At 40.2% G+C, this 19,492-nt stretch overlaps 2 protein-coding genes across 4 annotated transcripts in view; one reads left to right on the forward strand and one right to left on the reverse strand.

The window, feature by feature from the left end:
• CUNH11orf65 (chromosome unknown C11orf65 homolog) overlaps window positions 1-6,588 on the forward strand; it is a 46,396-nt gene extending 39,808 nt beyond the window's left edge. Inside the window, exon 11 of one of the 2 annotated variants that reach the window (XM_019530232.1) lies at window positions 6,583-6,588. Coding sequence is in view for 1 of the 2 variants with exons in the window: in XM_019530234.1 (XP_019385779.1) it covers window position 3,053 (1 nt within the window). In the remaining variant the exon portion in view is untranslated. Of the gene's footprint in view, window positions 1-3,052; window positions 3,139-6,582 lie in introns of those variants that run through there. The other variant, XM_019530234.1, reaches the window with a different exon arrangement.
• ATM (ATM serine/threonine kinase) overlaps window positions 1-19,492 on the reverse strand; it is a 100,935-nt gene that overhangs the window by 5,459 nt on the left and 75,984 nt on the right. For both annotated transcript variants that reach the window (XM_019530229.1, XM_019530230.1), the window contains exons 46-60: window positions 18,694-18,928; window positions 16,173-16,340; window positions 14,953-15,072; window positions 13,691-13,908; window positions 12,301-12,508; window positions 10,474-10,587; window positions 9,777-9,935; window positions 7,406-7,544; window positions 6,659-6,741; window positions 5,395-5,535; window positions 4,382-4,498; window positions 3,122-3,271; window positions 2,373-2,538; window positions 397-483; window positions 198-312 (exon numbers count right to left, since the gene is read on the reverse strand). In XM_019530229.1, coding sequence (XP_019385774.1) covers window positions 198-312; window positions 397-483; window positions 2,373-2,538; window positions 3,122-3,271; window positions 4,382-4,498; window positions 5,395-5,535; window positions 6,659-6,741; window positions 7,406-7,544; window positions 9,777-9,935; window positions 10,474-10,587; window positions 12,301-12,508; window positions 13,691-13,908; window positions 14,953-15,072; window positions 16,173-16,340; window positions 18,694-18,928 — 2,220 coding nt within the window. The remainder of the gene's footprint in view (window positions 1-197; window positions 313-396; window positions 484-2,372; window positions 2,539-3,121; window positions 3,272-4,381; window positions 4,499-5,394; window positions 5,536-6,658; window positions 6,742-7,405; window positions 7,545-9,776; window positions 9,936-10,473; window positions 10,588-12,300; window positions 12,509-13,690; window positions 13,909-14,952; window positions 15,073-16,172; window positions 16,341-18,693; window positions 18,929-19,492) is intronic.

Genomic DNA, 19,492 nt, shown 5'->3' on the forward strand with positions numbered 1-19,492 from the left:
TGGACTCGATCTGCTCAGGTCCCTTCCAACCCTACAAACTATGAAACTACTGTATTTACATGCATACCACATGACCCTTTCCCCAAAAATCAGTCCTTCAAAACTGGAGCCTTTCTATCAATCTGGGAAGCTTTGCTGAAACAGAAACACAGAGGAACAGAAGCATGGAGAGGTAGCAGACATCACACATTGCTTACCTTCTGAAGACTCCCTCCACGCCAGTGATGCCCATTCCATCCACAATGTCTCTGGTTAATCTAAAAGGAACCGTTTCTGGTGTGGGAAGGATTTTACCTTGCTCAAAAGCAACTCCTAAAGCAAGAGATGTAGTGAAATGTTACAAAAAAGTTTAAGTTAAGAAAAAGAAAGCTTTTTGCTCCCTGCTGCTGCACTTACCCAGATCTATGTGTACAAGTTCTGCAGTTTTCTCATCAATCAAGATATTCTGAACATGTCTGTCTCCAAGTCCCAGTATGTAACCAACTGAAAAAGAAGATCTTAAATGAAATGTAATCACTAAAACTTTTTTCACATTTATCTTTGTAAAAACATGAAAAGAGCTGACAAAGAAGATTTCTGTAAACAAGTTAAAAATGAGAGCAGGTAATACACTCTGTGTCTGTTTAGACTAATAGTACCAGTACAGAGTAGCCCATATAAATATCATACAATGCGTCTGCAACAGAAATGGTGCACCGGATGCAAGGGATAAAAGTTCCTGATGGAACTTTTAGGCAGAAAACCTGCTCCAATGGAGTCCTGCCCCTTCCCATCGATGGACATTTGGTCCTATAGGCCAGATACAGACATTAAGCTTTTACAGGTACAAGTGAAACTGGCCGAACAAAAATTCAGCACACACAGACTTCCCCCAACCCCTGCTATCCCTCAAAAGGTGAATATGTATTCTGTTTGCTACCAATTTAAACTATGCTGCTTGCAGAAAACCACACAACTTGGATCAATTCCGCCTCAGGCTTTTTGAATGTCTGTACATAACCATAATGTCACAAAACTGGTTGAGTTAGAAACCAGATATGCAGCAACAATAAACCAATTTTAACACTCAGAAGAGCTCTTAAACCTGAACTGGCCTCCCATTTTGCAGGAAGAGAAGTCCCTACTCGTTTTTTGCCAAATAGTATACTAAGAAATACTATGATAAATATTAACAGACTTCAGTTTGCCAAACGTGTATTTTATAAGTATCAGAAAACAAAAAGAATGCACCTTGAACAGTTATTTTAAAGAGAGAGAGAGAGAGAGAGAGTGTATCTTTAAAATAACTGTACAAGGTGCATTTTTTGTTTTCTATTAGTTACTCATTAACTCACAAATGGGCCTCCCAGTCATATGTTTCAACTGTATTGTATGATACTGACACTATACCCAATACTGCATTCAGCAGAATGAATTCGAAGTACAGACAATCTTCATTTGTGTAAAGCATGAGCTTGGTGACAGTCCTCTGTAGGGTTAAAAGTACCATCTCTGCTGCATGCTATAGTTGAATAGTCACAGGCCTTTGAGCCGGACTGCTGCCCAAGAACTCATTCTACTCGTATACCCAATATTTTGAAGTATTCATGTTTATATAAACCAGGGATGCTTTAACATAGTTTAAACTTAAAACAGAACCTATATTCACACACTCATAATCTATGTAATACTCTCTTGAATATCTTTCAGAACATGAATATTTAATTTAACTCTAAAACTTAATCACCCTGAATTTAAGAGTAAAGCCATCAAACTGATGAAAGCTCATTGAAAACCCAATACGTGTGCATTTCCATGTTGGTTCAGCAGCAGCAGTTAACTAGAAATATGCTCAAGCTGAGCACATTGTTTCAGACATCACAAACAATGCTAATAGATAAAGAAAATAAAAATGGCACCTCTTAGACTTAACTCTGCTAAAAACACAAGGGGAGGAATTAATGTTTCCTAAATGGGAAATGCCAAAATTGGAAGAGTTAAATGTTATTTTAAATCTTTCAAGATTAGAAAAACCTACAAAAGCAAAAAAGCCAAAATCTAAACCTGACTTCTGAACGCAACAACTAGAATAAGCTTGCTAATTCCTTTTCCCCAACTATTTAAGTTGGTCTGATAAAAGATATCATATTCACCAAAAAAACCTTGTCTGCCTATGTCCTTAGATCAACACGGCTACAACCTACACCCCTACGACTAGAATAAGAGTTTCAGTAAACTGGGTATGGGAAGCTGTCACAGTGTGACTTGACTTAACTGCCATTACCCTGAAATGGTATGATTTTTCTCTTTATGGAAATGAATAAACCAGCACAAGGTCTGAAAATATGGGGACAATCATCCTGAACAGAATGACTGCAGTTGTTTTACTGTACCAATAGAAGATGTAGCAACACTGCGAGTATAAGCCAATCGCTTCTCAAACCAAACAGCTGGGTCCAGGAATTTTTCCATGCAGAAGTAGCGAAACACAGGTTGAAAATTCTTGCAGATGTCCATAAAGACGATATATTTCTCCTCGAAATGCTTCTTTTGGGCATCCTTCAAACCACAAATAAATAAGAAATTTTATTTGGTATTCATTAATTAGTTGGCAGGGGAAAAAAAGAACTAGATGGAAACACACCTTGCTCTACTCTGATACCAAATGCTTGTGACATTCTCTCACAGTTGCAATGAAATGAGCATTCATGTTAATCACTAACTTAAAATATTTTTTTAGTTCTTTAATTGTTATTTTCTTTCATTATAATGGGAAGAAGACTGATAAAAATAAATTAATTCTGGAAGATAACTAAATCTGCCAGGCCTCTGCAAGAACCATTCTAAACTTCAATAGTGGTCTCATCTGGAAAGAGATTTTTTGGAGGCTCAACCACTGTCTGTTTTTTCTCATGTCAGATATTTAATTCATAATTAATATTTTTAATACCCGTTTCCAAATTGTTGTCAGATAAACCTGAAGATCTCATCAGTAAATTCAATTTCACACCCTATTATCAGTAATTACATTATGCTAATACTAAATCCAATGTTTTGTTTTGTTTTTTTAAAGATCAGCAATTTAAAGAACCTCTACTCAACATGAAATGAAACAGACTCTTCTTTTCCTACTGTGACTCACCATCATAGCCTTGTGAGATTGAAGACTACTGTAGTCTTTTGGCCTGTATCTGCTGTGAGCTCCTTCTTGAGGATTCACAAGGAACTCGCCAATGGGAGTCGTCCCTGAGCACCACTCAAGGACTCCACTTCTCTGAGAAAGGGGAACAACCTGGGAATAGAAAACCAGTAGCAAATACATTACAGCATGCGTCCTTTTAAGGGACCTGAGTATTAGAGTATACAGTTGAATTCACATAGCTTCTTCTTATAACTTTTTCTAAGCAATGGAGACACTTTTTTTTAGTAAAAGAACCTGCTAATGAACAGGTATTCATGCTATACTACAACATAATTACCCTACTGAGTTTCCATGTTTGGTCCTCATATACTAATGCAGGTATTACTAACCCTTCAGCATACTTTATGGGCTACTGAAAGCATTTGTTTGGATTAGTGTAGTGTGACAATTGAAATATACATGTGAAGCTGAAGATACTCAGAATATCCAGTCTCAGACTGTATCTATTGCTGGCTCCTACTCAACAACAGGTCACATTGCAGCTGGCTCTGACTGACCCCTCTTGCTACTGAGTAGTAATTTGTTTGGTTTTGATAGTTTCCTTCTCTTTTGGAGGCAGCTATGAGAATTTCTAATTTAGATTTTTGTGCAGCTTTCATCTTTTGCTTTACCATTTAATTGTCAGTGAGTTAGAAAAAGCCTCTAGCACTAAAGATGGGATTTGTAATTTCAATTATAGTTAAATAAATATGATTTCCATTATATATAAATTTAAAATTATTCTGAAACTTTTTCCTCCCTGCCCTCATTCTTTTTACAGAATTGCAAAACCAAACAGGTTTTACTTATTTTTGCCAAGCAAAATGAAATCCATCTATGAGTTCTTGAAACTTATAGGGTGCACAGTAACAAAGGTAGGTTTGCTGGTTGTTTAGAAGCACAGTTCCCACTTGTCAAATACAAAGCTCATTCCCATGACTTTCCTCTTTTGTTTTTTTTGATTACAGGTCTGTATAAAGAATACTTCAGAAAGCACTGAAACAGAATCCAGTGCAGCAATTTTCTTTTGTACTTAATGAGGGGAACAGTTAAACTAAAGCACTTGCTTTTACTGAACTCTCCCCACTTGAGGAAACAGTTAAATTCTTGATGATATGTACAATTTGTCTGAAGTGCCTTTGGGCAGTAATAGAATAGGAAACATCACACCACACAAGTGCCATTTATCACAACTGCTGCAGCATGGCAGCAGGAGGTTACCTTGTATCTTCGGATGGTTAGCTTTCTCTTTCTGGTTTCAGTGTTTTGCTGAAGTAGCATATTACACATCTGGAAAACCTGCTGCATAACAGCATCCTGTCTCAGATCATCCCTGCCCTTGGGAAGAAATACCAAAAGCAATTAAAGGAAACCTTTCTGGGATCCAATTTCTGCTACTGCAATAAAAATAATTCTATAGAAGCATTTAAGTACTCCGTAAAACCTATATTACATTTTTTGAAACTATACAAAATTAATTCACAGTTACAGTTGTGCATATGCTCTCTCTCTCTCTCTACTTGGTTTTCTAGTATTGTTCAGAAGCTGGAAAGTAAAATTAATCTGCCGGCTTTTTCTTCTTCTTATAGGAAACTTTTTTTTTTTTTTCATATTTTCCAAAATTGTACATAACTTTCTTTTGGTAGTATGCTTTGAAAGTTCGGTCAATATTGCACCGCACAGCCTATTATGCAACTGAGGCAACATCAACTGATACTGAAGGTATGATTAAAAATATAAAAATCAGAATCAGAGCCACATGAATATTCTTTGAGCTTTAACGTTATCACATAATTAGTGATGAGGACTGCAGATCATAGCTTTTCCATTGGTTGCAGAGTACTAAAACTGCAGAAATCCCAGTCATCCCTGCTACAGGTCTGTACATTCCCAAGAATAATATATTTTTATGTGCATCTCTCAAGAATGATATAGACACTTGGCAATTTCCTTTTTTAAACCCTTCTGCAAACATATTTTAATTGTCAACACAGGCCTGTACTGGGAACAGACACAGATCACAGAATGACAGAAAAACAGGGAGGTCATCTAGTGCAAAACCCCCTGCTCAAGGCAGCATCATCCCAATCAAATGTTAAGTGATGTGCCCAAGTGACAGAACTAGTCTATATGAGAACTAGGAGAAGAATTCAAAGGTCCCCAGGCCTGTACACACGATATTTTTTGCCATTTCTGTGACTGGTACAACAGGCAGTACATAAGAGAGAACTCACCTTGACCAGCTGCCTTCTCTCTTTTCCATCTGAGCCTATGCAGTCAATTATTTTAGGCAGGTTCAGGCCTCCTGCTAAGCGAAATTCTGGCTTGAATGACCTTATTGTCACCAAATTTTCATATTTCCCTGTGGGATCCACCTGAAATCATTCACATAGTTAAAATCACTGTAATATATCATGTCCATCACACCAAAGAAAAATGGTTGATTAGCTATAATCTCAAGTTTTACAGACTTTATTAGCAGATTTAGCACAAAATGGTTAATGTATGATCTTGGTGGTCTATAGGGGCTAGATCAGCAGTTCTCAGCATTTTCAGTTAGGGCACCACTCCACCACTTTTTTTTGAATTGGTAGCAATCTGTGGTTGAAAACCACTGTTGGTGCTGCTTCAGATTACCTCAGTGCATAGGCTGCTGTTTCTGAGAGAACCATGGGGGGAGGCCGAATTGGATACAACTACAACCTGAGCCAGCTCTGCCTGCTTTAGGGTTATCAGAAAGCCATAATGCAACAAGAGTGCACACATGCTATAGCCCTGTGCGTGGGGCAGTTTTACCTGCCGGCTGCCACTGTGGCACCCAAGGGGGCTCATCTCACAACACCCCCGCCCCAGTTGAGGACCACTACACTAGATCCACAAAAGGCATTGGGGTCTGATTGTAGGAGTGGAAGTCACCACCCTAAGGTTGGTGTCTAAGTGCCCAATACAACGCATAGGGAGCAGGAGGTGTCTAAGGAGATGAACACCACAAGCCTGACAGCAGGGAAAGGCCAAGGCCAGCCAATAACAAATGCCAATGAGAAAGATGCATCAAAATTCAATGCGTTAATGGAACTTAGTGACCACTCTACCTCAGTAAGACTGCAGTTCACAGCCCTGAACCCTCATCTGGACTTAGATGCCTAACTGCCTCTCTGGGGAATGGGAGACTGGCTAATTCCATTCCTATAAAACCTGTCCAGTCGTGGTGCTGCTCATACATAGCAGCTGAGAGGTTTGAGCACTTGCACAGAAAATGGAGACAGGTTCAGTTCTCCATCTCCTGATTCTTAAACTAGGAGACCACAGGCTAGGGTGGGCTAAGGGCACTCTCTCCCCTCCTGTGGAAGCTGGGCCACTGCATGGCCAAGAATGCAAGATCTGTAAGATAACAAAGAGACGAAGAACGAGCAGGACTGTAGGCACTTGTCTGGCAATGGGAAATCCAGGATCATAGTTTGTGCTCCAAGGACTCTGAAGATACAATGCTTTATTCACCTTAATTTCCATGGTGGGAACAACTACATCCTCCAAGTTCTTTAGTTTAGTAATAGGCTGCTCAGCTGGAATACTGATGCCTTCTGCAGTTAAAACAAATGCATTTTTTAATTAGACAGGCAAGGTTTTTTGGGTAGATGTGGTATCTTTTATTAAACCAACTGAATAGTTGGAAAATATATTCTTTGCTAGCTTTTGGGCACAAACACCCTTTTTTTCCCCCAATTATAAATTGTAGCCACTCCTTGAAATTCACAATTACCAATATCTGTTTTGGGTTTTTTTGGGTTTTTTTAACCAACACTGCAGTCTGGCCCCTGAATCTCAGACCTGCACAGTGAAGAGGCTGGGAACTGTCCTATGTCCTTTAAGAGACCAGAAACGAAGCAATAAAGGCAGGTCTTTTCCAGCAGTACCAGAGATTCTCCAGCTGTCTTGCATCCAGGAGCCCACCAGGTTTTTAACTTCACATAAATTAAAGGCATCTGAAAACTTTTTTTTCCCCCACAGTAGCAGCACAGTACCCTCCTTCCCTCCCCACCAAAAAACACTTAACTAGTTAAACTCTTCAATAGAAACTCTTATCCAAAGACCTGAAGGAACTTTACAGATAATAATTCATTGACCTATCACCCTCCTGTGAGGTGAACAGTGATTTCTCCATGCTTAATTCAACAACAGAACCACAGGAGTCCAAACTGCAAGCACCCGACCTACTAAGTAGTGTCCCTCTTTTCCAAGACTTACTTCTTTGAGATTTCCACGGAGTAGCGTCTAAATTTGCCAGCGTGATATAAGCATCACAAAGTGCCTCAACACCTCTGACCATAGAAGCCTTCCTACTTTTTATGATATTAATGATGTTGTTAGCAGCCTCCATACGATCCTGTGGGAGCAAAGACAATAAAAATATAAGAAATGCTGTTAACTACCATCCACTAGAAATGAGGTCGCCCTGTGTAAAGAAAAGAAACACAAACATTGAATAACCTCCTGCAATACAAACATGAATTCATTTAAAGCAGGGGTTCCCAAACTGTGGTAACACATATCCCTGGGGGTACGCAAGACATCTCTGGGGGGTATGCAGAAGAAATTGTGTACTGCTGGATTGAATTTAATTTTTATTATAATAGTAATTGGCATTTAAGGGGTTAAAATATCAAACATGCTGGTGGAGTTATGCAGCAGCTAGCTGGTAAATCTGGAAGGGGGTACGCAACATGAAGTTTGGGGACCGGATCTAAATGCTAATCAGTATTTTCCAGTCTGGGGTTAGGAGGGCAGAAGGCTATGGCAGATATTTTGTCCAGGTAACGAGCATATAAAGGGACAAACGGTTTCGCTATCTCTTTCCTATTTCTGTTGCTGGCCCTCACGTGGCCGGCTAGAGAAGATCACGTGTACATGGCCGAGGGTTCAGGCAGAAGCCTGACTTCCAAACTCTCTTTCTCTACTCACAAAACTGTTGCTAGGGACAGAAGTTACACAAAAACCAGTTTAAGTGATCAGAAACTGGTTTAAACCTGTAACAGAACAGAAGTTCAGTGCACATAAACCAGTTTCAAAATGGCTGAAACGGCTTAAGATAAACCTGGCTGAATGTAGACTTAACTGCTTTAGGTCAAACCAGTTTCTGTCCCAGATCCCTTCTTGGTTCAAGTTAAATCACAGTCCCCCAGGATGCTTTGCAGCCCTGGGCTGTGCTGTGTTGTCTGCTTCAGAGAGCAGGGCTAGCCCTTGCCCCTCTGCTCTAGCTGGAACAGTGAGGCCTGGCTGACAAGGAGTGGTGCTGGGAAACCAAGCTGGGGACCACAGCCAGGACTGCGGGGGAACAGCCCCTGCCAGACTTCCCCACTAGAGTGGTGGGGGAAGGGGGCATGGGCAGGCAGGCTCAGGCAGAAGGGAAGGAGGGGGTTTAAACCTCCTCTCCACTGGCACAGGACCCCAGCCAGAGTCTGCTTGGCTGCTGGCCAGCAGGAGACCAGCAGACTCCACCCCCTCACTCCTCTGGCAGAGACTGAGACAGGTGATTGATAAGGGGAGGTGGTGTAATCCCGCTCAGTTCCCTCAGGCCATGGGGAAGGGGGAAGAGGCAGGGAACCCAGGCTGGAGGGACTGGTCCCCTGTCACCTGTAAGCCCAGGGCCAAGCCCAGCAGGACCAGACTGAGAGGTGGGAGGTGACTACCCAGATGACTTGTGACATAAAACTTATGCAAGGCTTTCTCTTATCTTTTTGGTTTATTACATTCTATTTGAAATTGGACTAAGTTGTGTGTGCTCTCACTATATTTTACTGGGCTGCATCTTAGCTTAGGCCAAGATTAATGTTCTTTGTTGTGTGCTTGGAGTTGCAAATTGCTGTGTTCAATACATTCTCACCTCAGAGAAAGGACTATTCTTGTTCAAGCTTTTATGAATTCAAAGCCACTATCTTTTTCGCTTCCCAACCCCTTCCCACCCACAAAACCATCTCAGAAATTAGTTTTAACAAAAAATATGTGGGAATGTCCTTACAGTCATAAGTAATAAAAATTCTAACAAGAATATTAACTTTAAAAAGAAGTTATGAAATTGTGTTATGTTGTTATGGCTATAGCACTGCCATTACAATTTTTCGCTAAAAAAGCACTAACTATATTAAAGATACCTTGTACAAACCCAAATATTTAAATCCCACAGATTTAGACTAGAAGCTTAACATTTAAATATGCAAAACAGGAACATTTTTGGTTGTCATCTACTTTTAGTTATATATCCAGTCGAATCTTTGCAACACCTAAAATCTGCAGAATCCCACTGTACCAGGGTGGAAAATCTAAAGGAAACTTCCTTTACAATACTTGGAACTTGAAGGAATATTTTTCAAGAACAGTAAGGATTTTTTTTTGTTGAAAGCTTTGTAATAAGTTATTTGCAGAACTACTGTCAAACCTGAGAAGCCCCTGGTCTATGCACAGATTTTTAAAAATTTTTAAGATTTCCCTCCTACTTTGCATCCCATCAACAATCAGTGTCTGAAACTCTGAATTAAGGAATCCCCTGTCAATATGACAACTTTCTGACATTGTGATACCAAATGTGATATGTAAAACAAATTCAGATTGACTTAGATACCATGTCAAGTGGGGAGATTTCTTTCGGTGCATTTTTTACTAATGCGCTGCTTCTTCTTGTCTCTGGTTTTGTCAGAAGTTCATCCTTCTTGGCATTTGCCAGAGCCAATATTATGAACAAAGTGTGATGCGGGTGATCCAGTGAAATGCTAGCTATTAGCTGTCAGAAAATATAACAAGATTTAAAAATTAAAACAATTCAAATTAAAATCAGAGCTATAAATTTTAAGCTTAAGTGTCAAAAACTCACTAAACTTTTTCATATTCTAATCAGAGGACTTGTGATATATATATTATCTACTTTGGCTAGTCTTTTAAGATGTGAATCTACTCTGCTTTCCAATATTCTAATTAGCTAACATAGAAGGATTTATTTTTTGCCTTTTATTGTCTTGTGCATATAAAAATAAAGCAGATCAGCTAAGTCTGTATTTTTTCAATTCCTACATTATATTCAAGAGTATTTTTAACACAACAGCCTGACTATTCTGAGGAGTTCTACATTTATTAAAAACAATGAAAAAAACAGCAACACAAGGAAGAATTTTACATAGAATTGTAAATAAAAGGATTAGATTACAAAAACTGTAATAAAAGGATATATGCAACATAAATCAGTCAAGATAAAGTATTGCATGTTAAGATACAGCTCTTTGTACTTAACCTAATCAAGCTACTTATGGCTGGGTGTTAATTACATTATTCAGAACTTCATGGAATCCTAAACCACCCATCTTCTTAGTTCCCATTCGAGCAGCCAGCTGGTACATCAGAGGAAGAAACTTGTATGAAGGGATCTTTTTTGCATTTTTCTGTTGTAAAGAAAGAGTAAATATTAAAGAGATAAGAAACATAAACCATCAAATGTGACCTGATAGACTTGTATTGGTGTTCTAAAGCAAATTATACAAAAAAATCTTTGCTGGTGAGGCAAGTGGCCGGTTCATCATTTCTCTTGTCATTGTTTCAGCTCTCTCTGTGAGAGGTGTCATTTTATACCAGGATGATTTAGATGTGTCAGTTAGGAAGCACGAATGAACTAGATGCTACATAAACTGATGGTAACAGAACAGTCCTTATCTAGAAGGCTTAAACAATCTGATTTAAGACAAGAAAAAAAAGAACATTTATTTTTTAAAAAGCATTTGAAAGAAACACATTTTAAATATAGCTCAATAAAGACAAGAAAAAGTGTTATTTATAAAAAAAATAAAAGTATTTGCAAGAAAAATGTATCATATATTTTTAATTAGTATTAAGACAGAAATAAAAGCATAATGGACATATGCCCACTCATTACTAGTTTGCAATTTCTTTCGAAGTGGGAAAAGATGGCACCAGCACCATTTTTTTAATTGCAGAGCTGCTTATGATGCTTTACAAAAATGCTTAAACACAGACATTTCTGCCTCAAAGAACTTACAATATAAATTAGCTATAACATAGCAGAGGATGTCAAAGGGGTCTGATAAAGGCATAGGAAGGACAAGGATTACATCAGAGAAAAGCCTTGAGTTTATTAAACTGAGAAGGTAATTTTTTGTTAGGGCAATTTTAATTAATTTGTTATATTAAACTGACAGAAAATAAAATGCCAGTTAACTGCTATTTAACTGAAATACATGAATTCTGAGGAAAAACAGAGAGAAAAATGAGGCTGCATGGTGCACAGTTATACTCTATTTACCAGGTATATAGGTGTGTTGGGAAGGTGAGTAGCTAAGCAGATGAAGGAAACGTCAAAGTGAGCTCTATTATTAGGTAGAATATACAATGTAAGTTTTAAAGGTACAAATATAAGAAATGTGAATGAGTTGCAGGCACAGTGGCACAGCTGTGCAGGTCCTGGCAAGTGAGGATAAGGGTTCTAAATTTGATTTCGACATAGAAACACTTTGTAAGCAAAAAGTGAAATCAGAGCTAGGGATGTAAATATTGTTTTTAAAAGAATTACCATTTAACCTCCCCTAATTATACTGGTTAAACAGTTAACTGAAAACACATACCTAGCCCTGGCCAGGGGCTGTGGAGCCTGCCCTGCCTTAGGGGAGGGGAAGTGCAGGGAACTGGGGGCTACGCACAGACCTGCTTAGACACAGCTGCTGCTGGGAACTGCTCCCCAGGGCCTTTGATGGGGTAAGGGGGAGTGGGGAGGAGGCAGCAGCAGCAAGCCCACCAGGCAACATGACCCACTGTGAAGCAGCAGGCAGAGAGCAGTAGGAGAGGGGCTTTCCCAGCCTGCCAGCATGGTGGGAGGGAGAGAGCAGATTAACTACAGGTACTAGTCCCACCTTGCCCTGCCCTTCCCCCCATCCTCTCTCCTTTCTCCTTCCCTCCCACTTGCCCTGCTGCCTTCCAGTTCCTACTGGGGCACCACTTGGTTTTCCTTCCCCACCCCCCATCCCTGCCAGATTGCACCTAGCCCCACGCCAAATAGTAACTGGTAAGATATAACTGGTTACCACTGGCCTTATCAGTTAAATGATTAATTGTTTAACTGTTCACATCCCTAATCAGAACCTAACCTTCATCATCCCATTGACTTCAGGGACTCCAGAGTTCTCAAGCCAGAGTGAGCAGAGGCGGAAGATCCACATGTCATGTTCTTCTCCACTCAGTAAGCAGCTAATGTAGTTCTCTATGGCTTTGCACAAAAAGCGTCTGCAATCCTCTTTCAGTGCATTAATTGCACATTCATCGAGTTCCAGCTCTCGCTGAACCTTCACTGTGTATCTATGGATGGACAGTCTTTTAAAATTATCAGTTATACACTAGAACACCAGAGTGCTCGTTTACCAATTTAAGAACTCTCCCAATATTATCTGACACTTGTGCTGGATGTACAAGCAAAGAAAAAGTTGTTTCTTAAACCAAACCCTGCCTTGTCAGGTGTCCCCTTCATTGGTGTCCAAGTGGCACCACTGCTCTAAGTTTCAATCACTGAAAATCAAGTCCCTTTTCCTAATAGCAGGACCTGAATCAATGTAAAATGCAGATATGGGAAAGGGAGTAAGTACAGAAACTAGATACTTCTACAGAGGAAAAGGAAAGTATGAGAGAGAACCTCAAGGTTTTAGACTTTTCCCTCACTTTTTTCTCTTTAGGCTCAATAAAAGGAAGAGATGTACACTCTGATTCCACTATGCCATGGGTTCAAACTCATCCAGGTCCCTTCCACTTCCTCTTCTCTTCCCTGTTCCCTTCTCTCAGCGTACCTGATCTGGCAGCTGTTCCAGCTTGTCTGGGACTCGCACTGTGTGGCACGGATCCCAGAGCTACCAAAATGGGTGTTGTGTGCATCACAGTCTGGCCACAGTGGCAGCTGCGCTGTACACTGTGGCTGCACCAGTGTAACTGTGCCACATGCAGTGCCTGCTCTGAGACATGTAATGAACAGTGCCTGCTCCAGTAGGTCCGGGACCTACACAGCACATGGTGCATGCAAGCACTGCACACACCGCAGGTGCTGGACTGGCTGAGCAGGTGCCACATGCAGTGCAGTCCCTGAGCTACTGAAGTGGGCAACAATCTGCATAGGGAACAATCTGGTCGGAGGTCTACCATGTGCAGCGTGGCTGCTGCTCCAGCTGGACTGCGCTACATGCGGTGCCCGTTCTAAGCACTCTGGGATCTGTGCTGCAGGCAGTGCAGGTCCCAGACTGGCTAGAGCAGCCGCTGGATCAGGTATCCTGAGGGAGGGGGGTCTATGGGTCCAATATGGCTTGTGGACCAACCTGTCACAGGCATGTCCATGTGCATCTGATCAGACCCAGGGTCACATGCCTGTGGCAGATCACCATGGGCCAAATCCAGTCTATGGACCATGTCTGACACCCCTGCACTACGCAAAGCAAATCCCAAACCTGCTTACATTTGTTTCCCATGAGAGAACAATCCTTCAGCCCAGGCACTCACCTGTTTGTCTGAACTTTACGTTCCCTTATGAGACCGACCTCCTCCTTGGCCGCCTTCAGTAATGCTTGCTTATTTTCGAACTCTGAGGATTTCATGTAGTTTTCAATTCTTTGGTACTGAGTATCAGAAAAACGAGCCAAAGAGAGGAATGCCTTCATTTTTCCACACTTTAGCTCATCACTGCTGTCTCCACTCTGGCCTGCAGCAACTTCCACTGCCTACAGAGCAGGTTACAAATGCAGTCATGATAAGGCAGTTGATCAGGTTGGTGTAGTAGTTCTAGCCATCTTTTACCGCCATACTACTTAATTAAAACAACTCTTTTACTACGTAATATGTGTACATGCTGACACAGGTGTGCATAAAAAATAAAAACAAATCTGCTAACCAAGTATTTGTTTTCCTAAGAAAAATTTTTCCTCAAATACTTCAGTTTTCAGCATGAAGAGAGAAAGACCTTTTATCTGTAAAGAAGATAAACCACTGTATAGAAGCCCTCTAACAAATATTATTATTGCTCATAGAGAACCACAGTTGCAACACAACATGGTGGTTTACAGTACAATGAACGATTCTCTCCTTTGACGAGCCTGTAGCCTATAATGATGAGAAAAAGCAAAAGACAGAGACAACACCACAGGTGGAGAAACTGGCTGGAGTTTAAGTGAAAGTTATAGAGGAGAGTGATAAAAGCATGTGCAGGGCACCAAGGAAGTCAGAAGCAATCAAGGAAGTCAGAAGCAATAAGTAGGAAGAGATTCACAATAATTAGCAAGAGATAGACAGAACAAAGGAAAGAATGGACAAACAATACTGAAGGCAAAGAAGAAAATCCTCAAGGAAGAGATTTTTTTTTTTTTTTGGCAATAGGTGAGAGTGAGACACTGGCCTTGCAGCAAAGGGGGGAGGTTGAAAGTTCCATCAGTCCAGACTGACTATTATACAGTGGTGTTAACATGATTAATTAAATAATTTTTGTCTCTTAAATTCTGTTCTAGAGTATACTGAAAATTTGTTTTTTCAGTGTGGAAAAACAATATTTGACTTTGACACTTTTATCAGATCTTTTATACCTCTGTTACCCACCTCACATGGAAACACATGCCTGAATTGCAGTAAAACCTGTCAATCCCAGATTGCCTTTGTCAGCCATCTTTAGATCCACAGGTAAGGCAATCATGGAAGACAATCACTGTAAACTACAAGGGATTGCCAGTGATGACCTTTGTCAAATACTGCATTCTCAAAAGACCCAACCTTACCTTTTCTAAGTATTTCTGCATGATAACAGTAGGGTTTTCTAAGCATGTTTCTGCCAACCAGTTACCACATAACCTCACACACTCTGTATACATAAGTCTTAGACGTGGATCATTCTCAACCTGTTGGGAAACACATTTTTGGAAAATAAAAAGGAGGAGCAAATAAATGAAATCCCAATAAAATATTCCTCTTAAATACTTTTAATTACTTGGCCAAATAGCTCTTACATATTTATTGAGTGCCATCAATATACAATCTCTATCCATAGCAGTCAACATCCTAAATTACATACTGTTACAGTTCTGTGGATGTCACTGTCTAAATGAATTTGCCTTTTCATCAACCTATTTGCACTTATAAAAGGGATAAGCTCACTAGGCTCACAAGTGACACACACTTCATTAAGAATGAGTACCAGCAAGGAAAATACTGTCTGATCTGAGAAATTATAAACAGACCAAATGGTAGTAGTGAAGGCAAACTAACCAGTGAAGAAGCTACAACTTCTTTTTTCTCATGCAGTTCTTAAATGCCCTAATATTTATCAAAAGACGAGGCTTACAGTCTCTGACTACTGGGATATCTTTTACTGGACCAACTGTATAGTTAAGGAGAGCTTTCAGTTGCCTGTCTACATACATTTGTCTGTATCAATAGTGCTCAACCTCTGGCTTGTGGCATTCCCCACACATACAGAAATGTGATGGTGAGAGGTGGTGGCAATCAACACTTCCACCACTCCCCCACTACCAAACCACCAAGCCCGTGGCCAGAAGACATGTACCGGAGCCAAAGTACTGAATCAGGCTAGCATTCAGGGCCAGAGCAGCAGGCCTAATCCAGTGTGCATGGGGCCAGGCCCAATTTGATGCATACAGAGCTGGGGCAGCAGGCCCAATTGTAGCAAGTGAGGCTGGGGCCATGTTCCAAATAAGATCACACCCATGTGCTGACCCAGTGCTGGACTGGGCCCACAGACTGATCCCTTGCACCAGATAGATCCAGCCTGTGAACTGACCGCACACCACTCATCTGGCCCACAGCCCAGAAAACTTGGGCACCACTGGTTTTCATAGGTATGTGCTTCAGCCCCTTTTAAGAGTTCAACATGGAGTTACTAACACTGCAGATTTCCTTTTTATTCTCTCCAAAAGAAAGCCCCAAGAAAGTGGCCAAAGAGTTTAATTCTTGCTAAGTCAACACAAAATATAGCACCCACCTGGAACCAGTCTGCGTCTAATTTTTTGATCATGTCTCTGAGAACACTCAATGCAAGGCTTTCTTCTTTTTTGGCCCAGAAAACCTGAGCTTCCTCCAGCTGCCACTCAGAGACTCCATACCTAGCTGGATTGCACTGTTTGATCTGAAACATTGCTCTTTCAGGAAGCTGAAATTGAAAAAATAAATTTTCAACAATCTTCATAAGAAATAAAAATACACATCGCAGCAGGCTTTCTGACTCCATTAGCAATTTGCTAACTTTCTTTAACATATCCCTTTGCTACCTAATTATTGTTAAGACTGTTTTGGTTGAAATTAGATGAGGTAATTTATTAATCCATCATTATATGCCATCCCATGATTCTGATGAGCAACAATTTTCTAAATGTCTCATTGTATGGAACAAAGTAATAGCATTTAGTATTTAAAATTACTGTGAATTATGTGGTATAAATATTCCCAAAGTTATATACTCTGTTACTATGACTATCAAGCTAGTAAAAGTATTCAATTAGTTACAATAAACTTTGCAATATTTTAAACCAAAATGACATTAACAGGCAAATTGTCTCTCTATACTCAGTAAATCTATGGGTATTCAGGTTTCTCTACTTATTTTGCTGGTAACGTAACATTTTCATAATTCTTTGATTTTCATTTCAATGCAAGACAGAGTTGGCTTCTTTTTATAAGCAAAAACTTAAAATAGTAATTGAAGATGTAGTTTCAGTGAAAGCTGAATTACAATCAAGAACAATATTACATTTTTTAATGAATACTGCATGCAGATAAAAAAAGTTGTAATTCCTAGAAACAAACACAAGTGATCCAAGTCTATTCCTGACTAGCATATAATCCTTCAGCCATTGCTTCAATACTGAAATTTATACAGTACCCCAATCTTAACCCTTCCCTCCAAAATTTGTACATACATAGGCACAGGCCAAAATAACACATTAGTAAGAAATCAGGTGTTGTCATCACCAAGTACCTCATATATATTTTTGTAAATACTAAGGGCCAAAGATAAAGCTGGTTTGTTTAATACAAGGCCATATATTGTACTAATAACATACCGTACTATAGTATCTGAGATTGCAATGGTATAAACTGACTTGGCGATGGTGACATGGGGATGGATCCCTTAGCTTAAACTAGGCTGGAGATGTAGGGTGAGATTGCTGCCCCAGGGAAGTCAAAGGGAGCTTCGTTACTGACTTCAGTGGGTTAGGATTTCATCCACTCTTTGTTCAGAAGTTAGATATGTTCTGACACTAACTTCCAGTAAATTTTCACATGCCCTCTCTCATCCTACGATACATATTTTCTGGGAATGGTTTCTTTCCAGGGAAGTTAAAAGGGTTATTTAAAAAAACACAGCCATGACTATCGTTTGGTGATTGAAGGGCAAATTACAGCTACCCAACATTTATTACTATGGTTGATGCACTAACTAGAAACAGTCTAGATTAGCAGCTGACAACCTTTACAAGCCACGGGCCAGAACAAGTGGCTCCAGTCCCATACAGGTCAGGGGGCTTCAATGGGACATCAGTGACAGGGGGGCTTTGCCTGTACCCATGCTGGGCCCAAGAAATTTAGAACTGCCAGTTCTCTCTGCCCCGATCCCCAGCTACAGCACAAATGCAGCTTCCAGCCAGTGGGGAACTGAGCCAGGACTGGGCAGCTAGGAGTTATGTTTGTGTTGCAGCCGCTTTTCCCCACATTACTCCCCTCCCCACCCACTGCAGTATGGGTGCAGCTCCCCACTGGCTGGAACCTGTGCCCATACACTGGTGGGTAGAGGAGGGACAGGGAGAAGCAGCATTAGCACAGGCACAGACAGCTTCCAGCTGCTCAGCCCTGGTACTGGTGCTGGTGTGGGCACAGCCAAGGCCCTCTGGCTCTTCAGGCCATAATCAACCCCCAGGCCTTATGCTGCCAACCCCAGCCTAGATGGACTTTTCAGGACTGGCAGTTGGGGGGAATTTTTTTTTTTTTTTAATTAAAATTTAGCATAACCGATTCCAAAATTGAGATCAAAATAAAAAGGAATCCTGCAAAACCATTCACAGTGAGTCATTTTTCAAAATACAATGGCTCTTTAAGCATATTCACATTTGAACTTGACACTAAATATTGGGATATGAAGGAAATATTTTGGCTATCTAAACTGGAATGCTGGCACAACCATCTTATAGTATGCTGATCGTGCTTCACATCTACCCAGTATACCAAACTAGAGTTATGGAGCCAAGAAAAATGACTTACACACGGAAGTGAAGTTTTGTAACACCTGTGGAATCAAAAGCAACGCATCTGTGAACCAAAATGTGAAGAAATGTCTGGAGAGCAGCATTCATGAAGGAGTAGTATATAAACTAAATCTTCAGATAAACAATTAATTGAATTAGACTGAACAATAAGAATTTCAACAAAGTTGGTCTTCAGCGTTTCTGTGAAATAAAATGTTTAATCAACTAGAGGAGCAAGTAAAAGAAATATGCAGAATTTCTTACCTGAGTGTTTTTGGCAGTTCGTGCCAATTTGGACAGCTCCACTAAATGTTTGGTGAGAATATCTTTGATGCATTCTCTTTTGGAATTCTCTGTTACCTTCTCAAGTAGGACCTCTAGAATTACAGTGCGTAAAGCCATGACAGGTTCCTGGAAACAGAAGTCACTGTCCTTAAGAAGCTGGGAGTGTCGCTGCCACTTCAGATAAATCTCGGTGAGTTGCTGATTAGTAACAGATCTGAAATCACAGATGTTATGAAAGAAAAAGAATGAAGCTGCTATTAACTCTAGACAAATATTAAATATGAGACATGAAAGATTACTGTAAAGAACCAAGGACAACAAAACTACCTAAAAAGTTCACAAATTAAAGTCCAAGGAACAAATATCCCCTCTCTGTGAAACATGTTCAAGAAAGATGGCTTCAAACTGGATCAGAAACACAAAGTGTCTATTAGGATGATCAGGGAAACGGACAGCTTATCTTATGGGACAACCTAACAGATTTTAGTTAACCAGAAAAATAAAACCTGAAAAGACCATGACTGCTTTTTATAAATACCTCAAAGGAAGGAGACAAATTGATTACACTAAAGGTCAACCCTACCAGAAGAACAAATGGATATGAATTTGCCACAAAGGGGTTTATACATATGCTTCACACGCGGGGGGAAGAAGAGGAACACACATGACACGCTTTAATTAGAGCACCCAGAGCATCTCATGTGTCAGCATCTCTGTGCTTAAAAATGGTGGCTAGGGTGCTTTATCTAAAGCTACTTGAACGAGCTTTAGATAAAGC

The sequence above is a fragment of the Crocodylus porosus genome, unplaced genomic scaffold (assembly GCF_001723895.1).
Source record: "Crocodylus porosus isolate Cpor-Errol unplaced genomic scaffold, CroPor_comp1, whole genome shotgun sequence".
Classification (NCBI taxonomy): Eukaryota; Metazoa; Chordata; order Crocodylia; family Crocodylidae; genus Crocodylus; species Crocodylus porosus.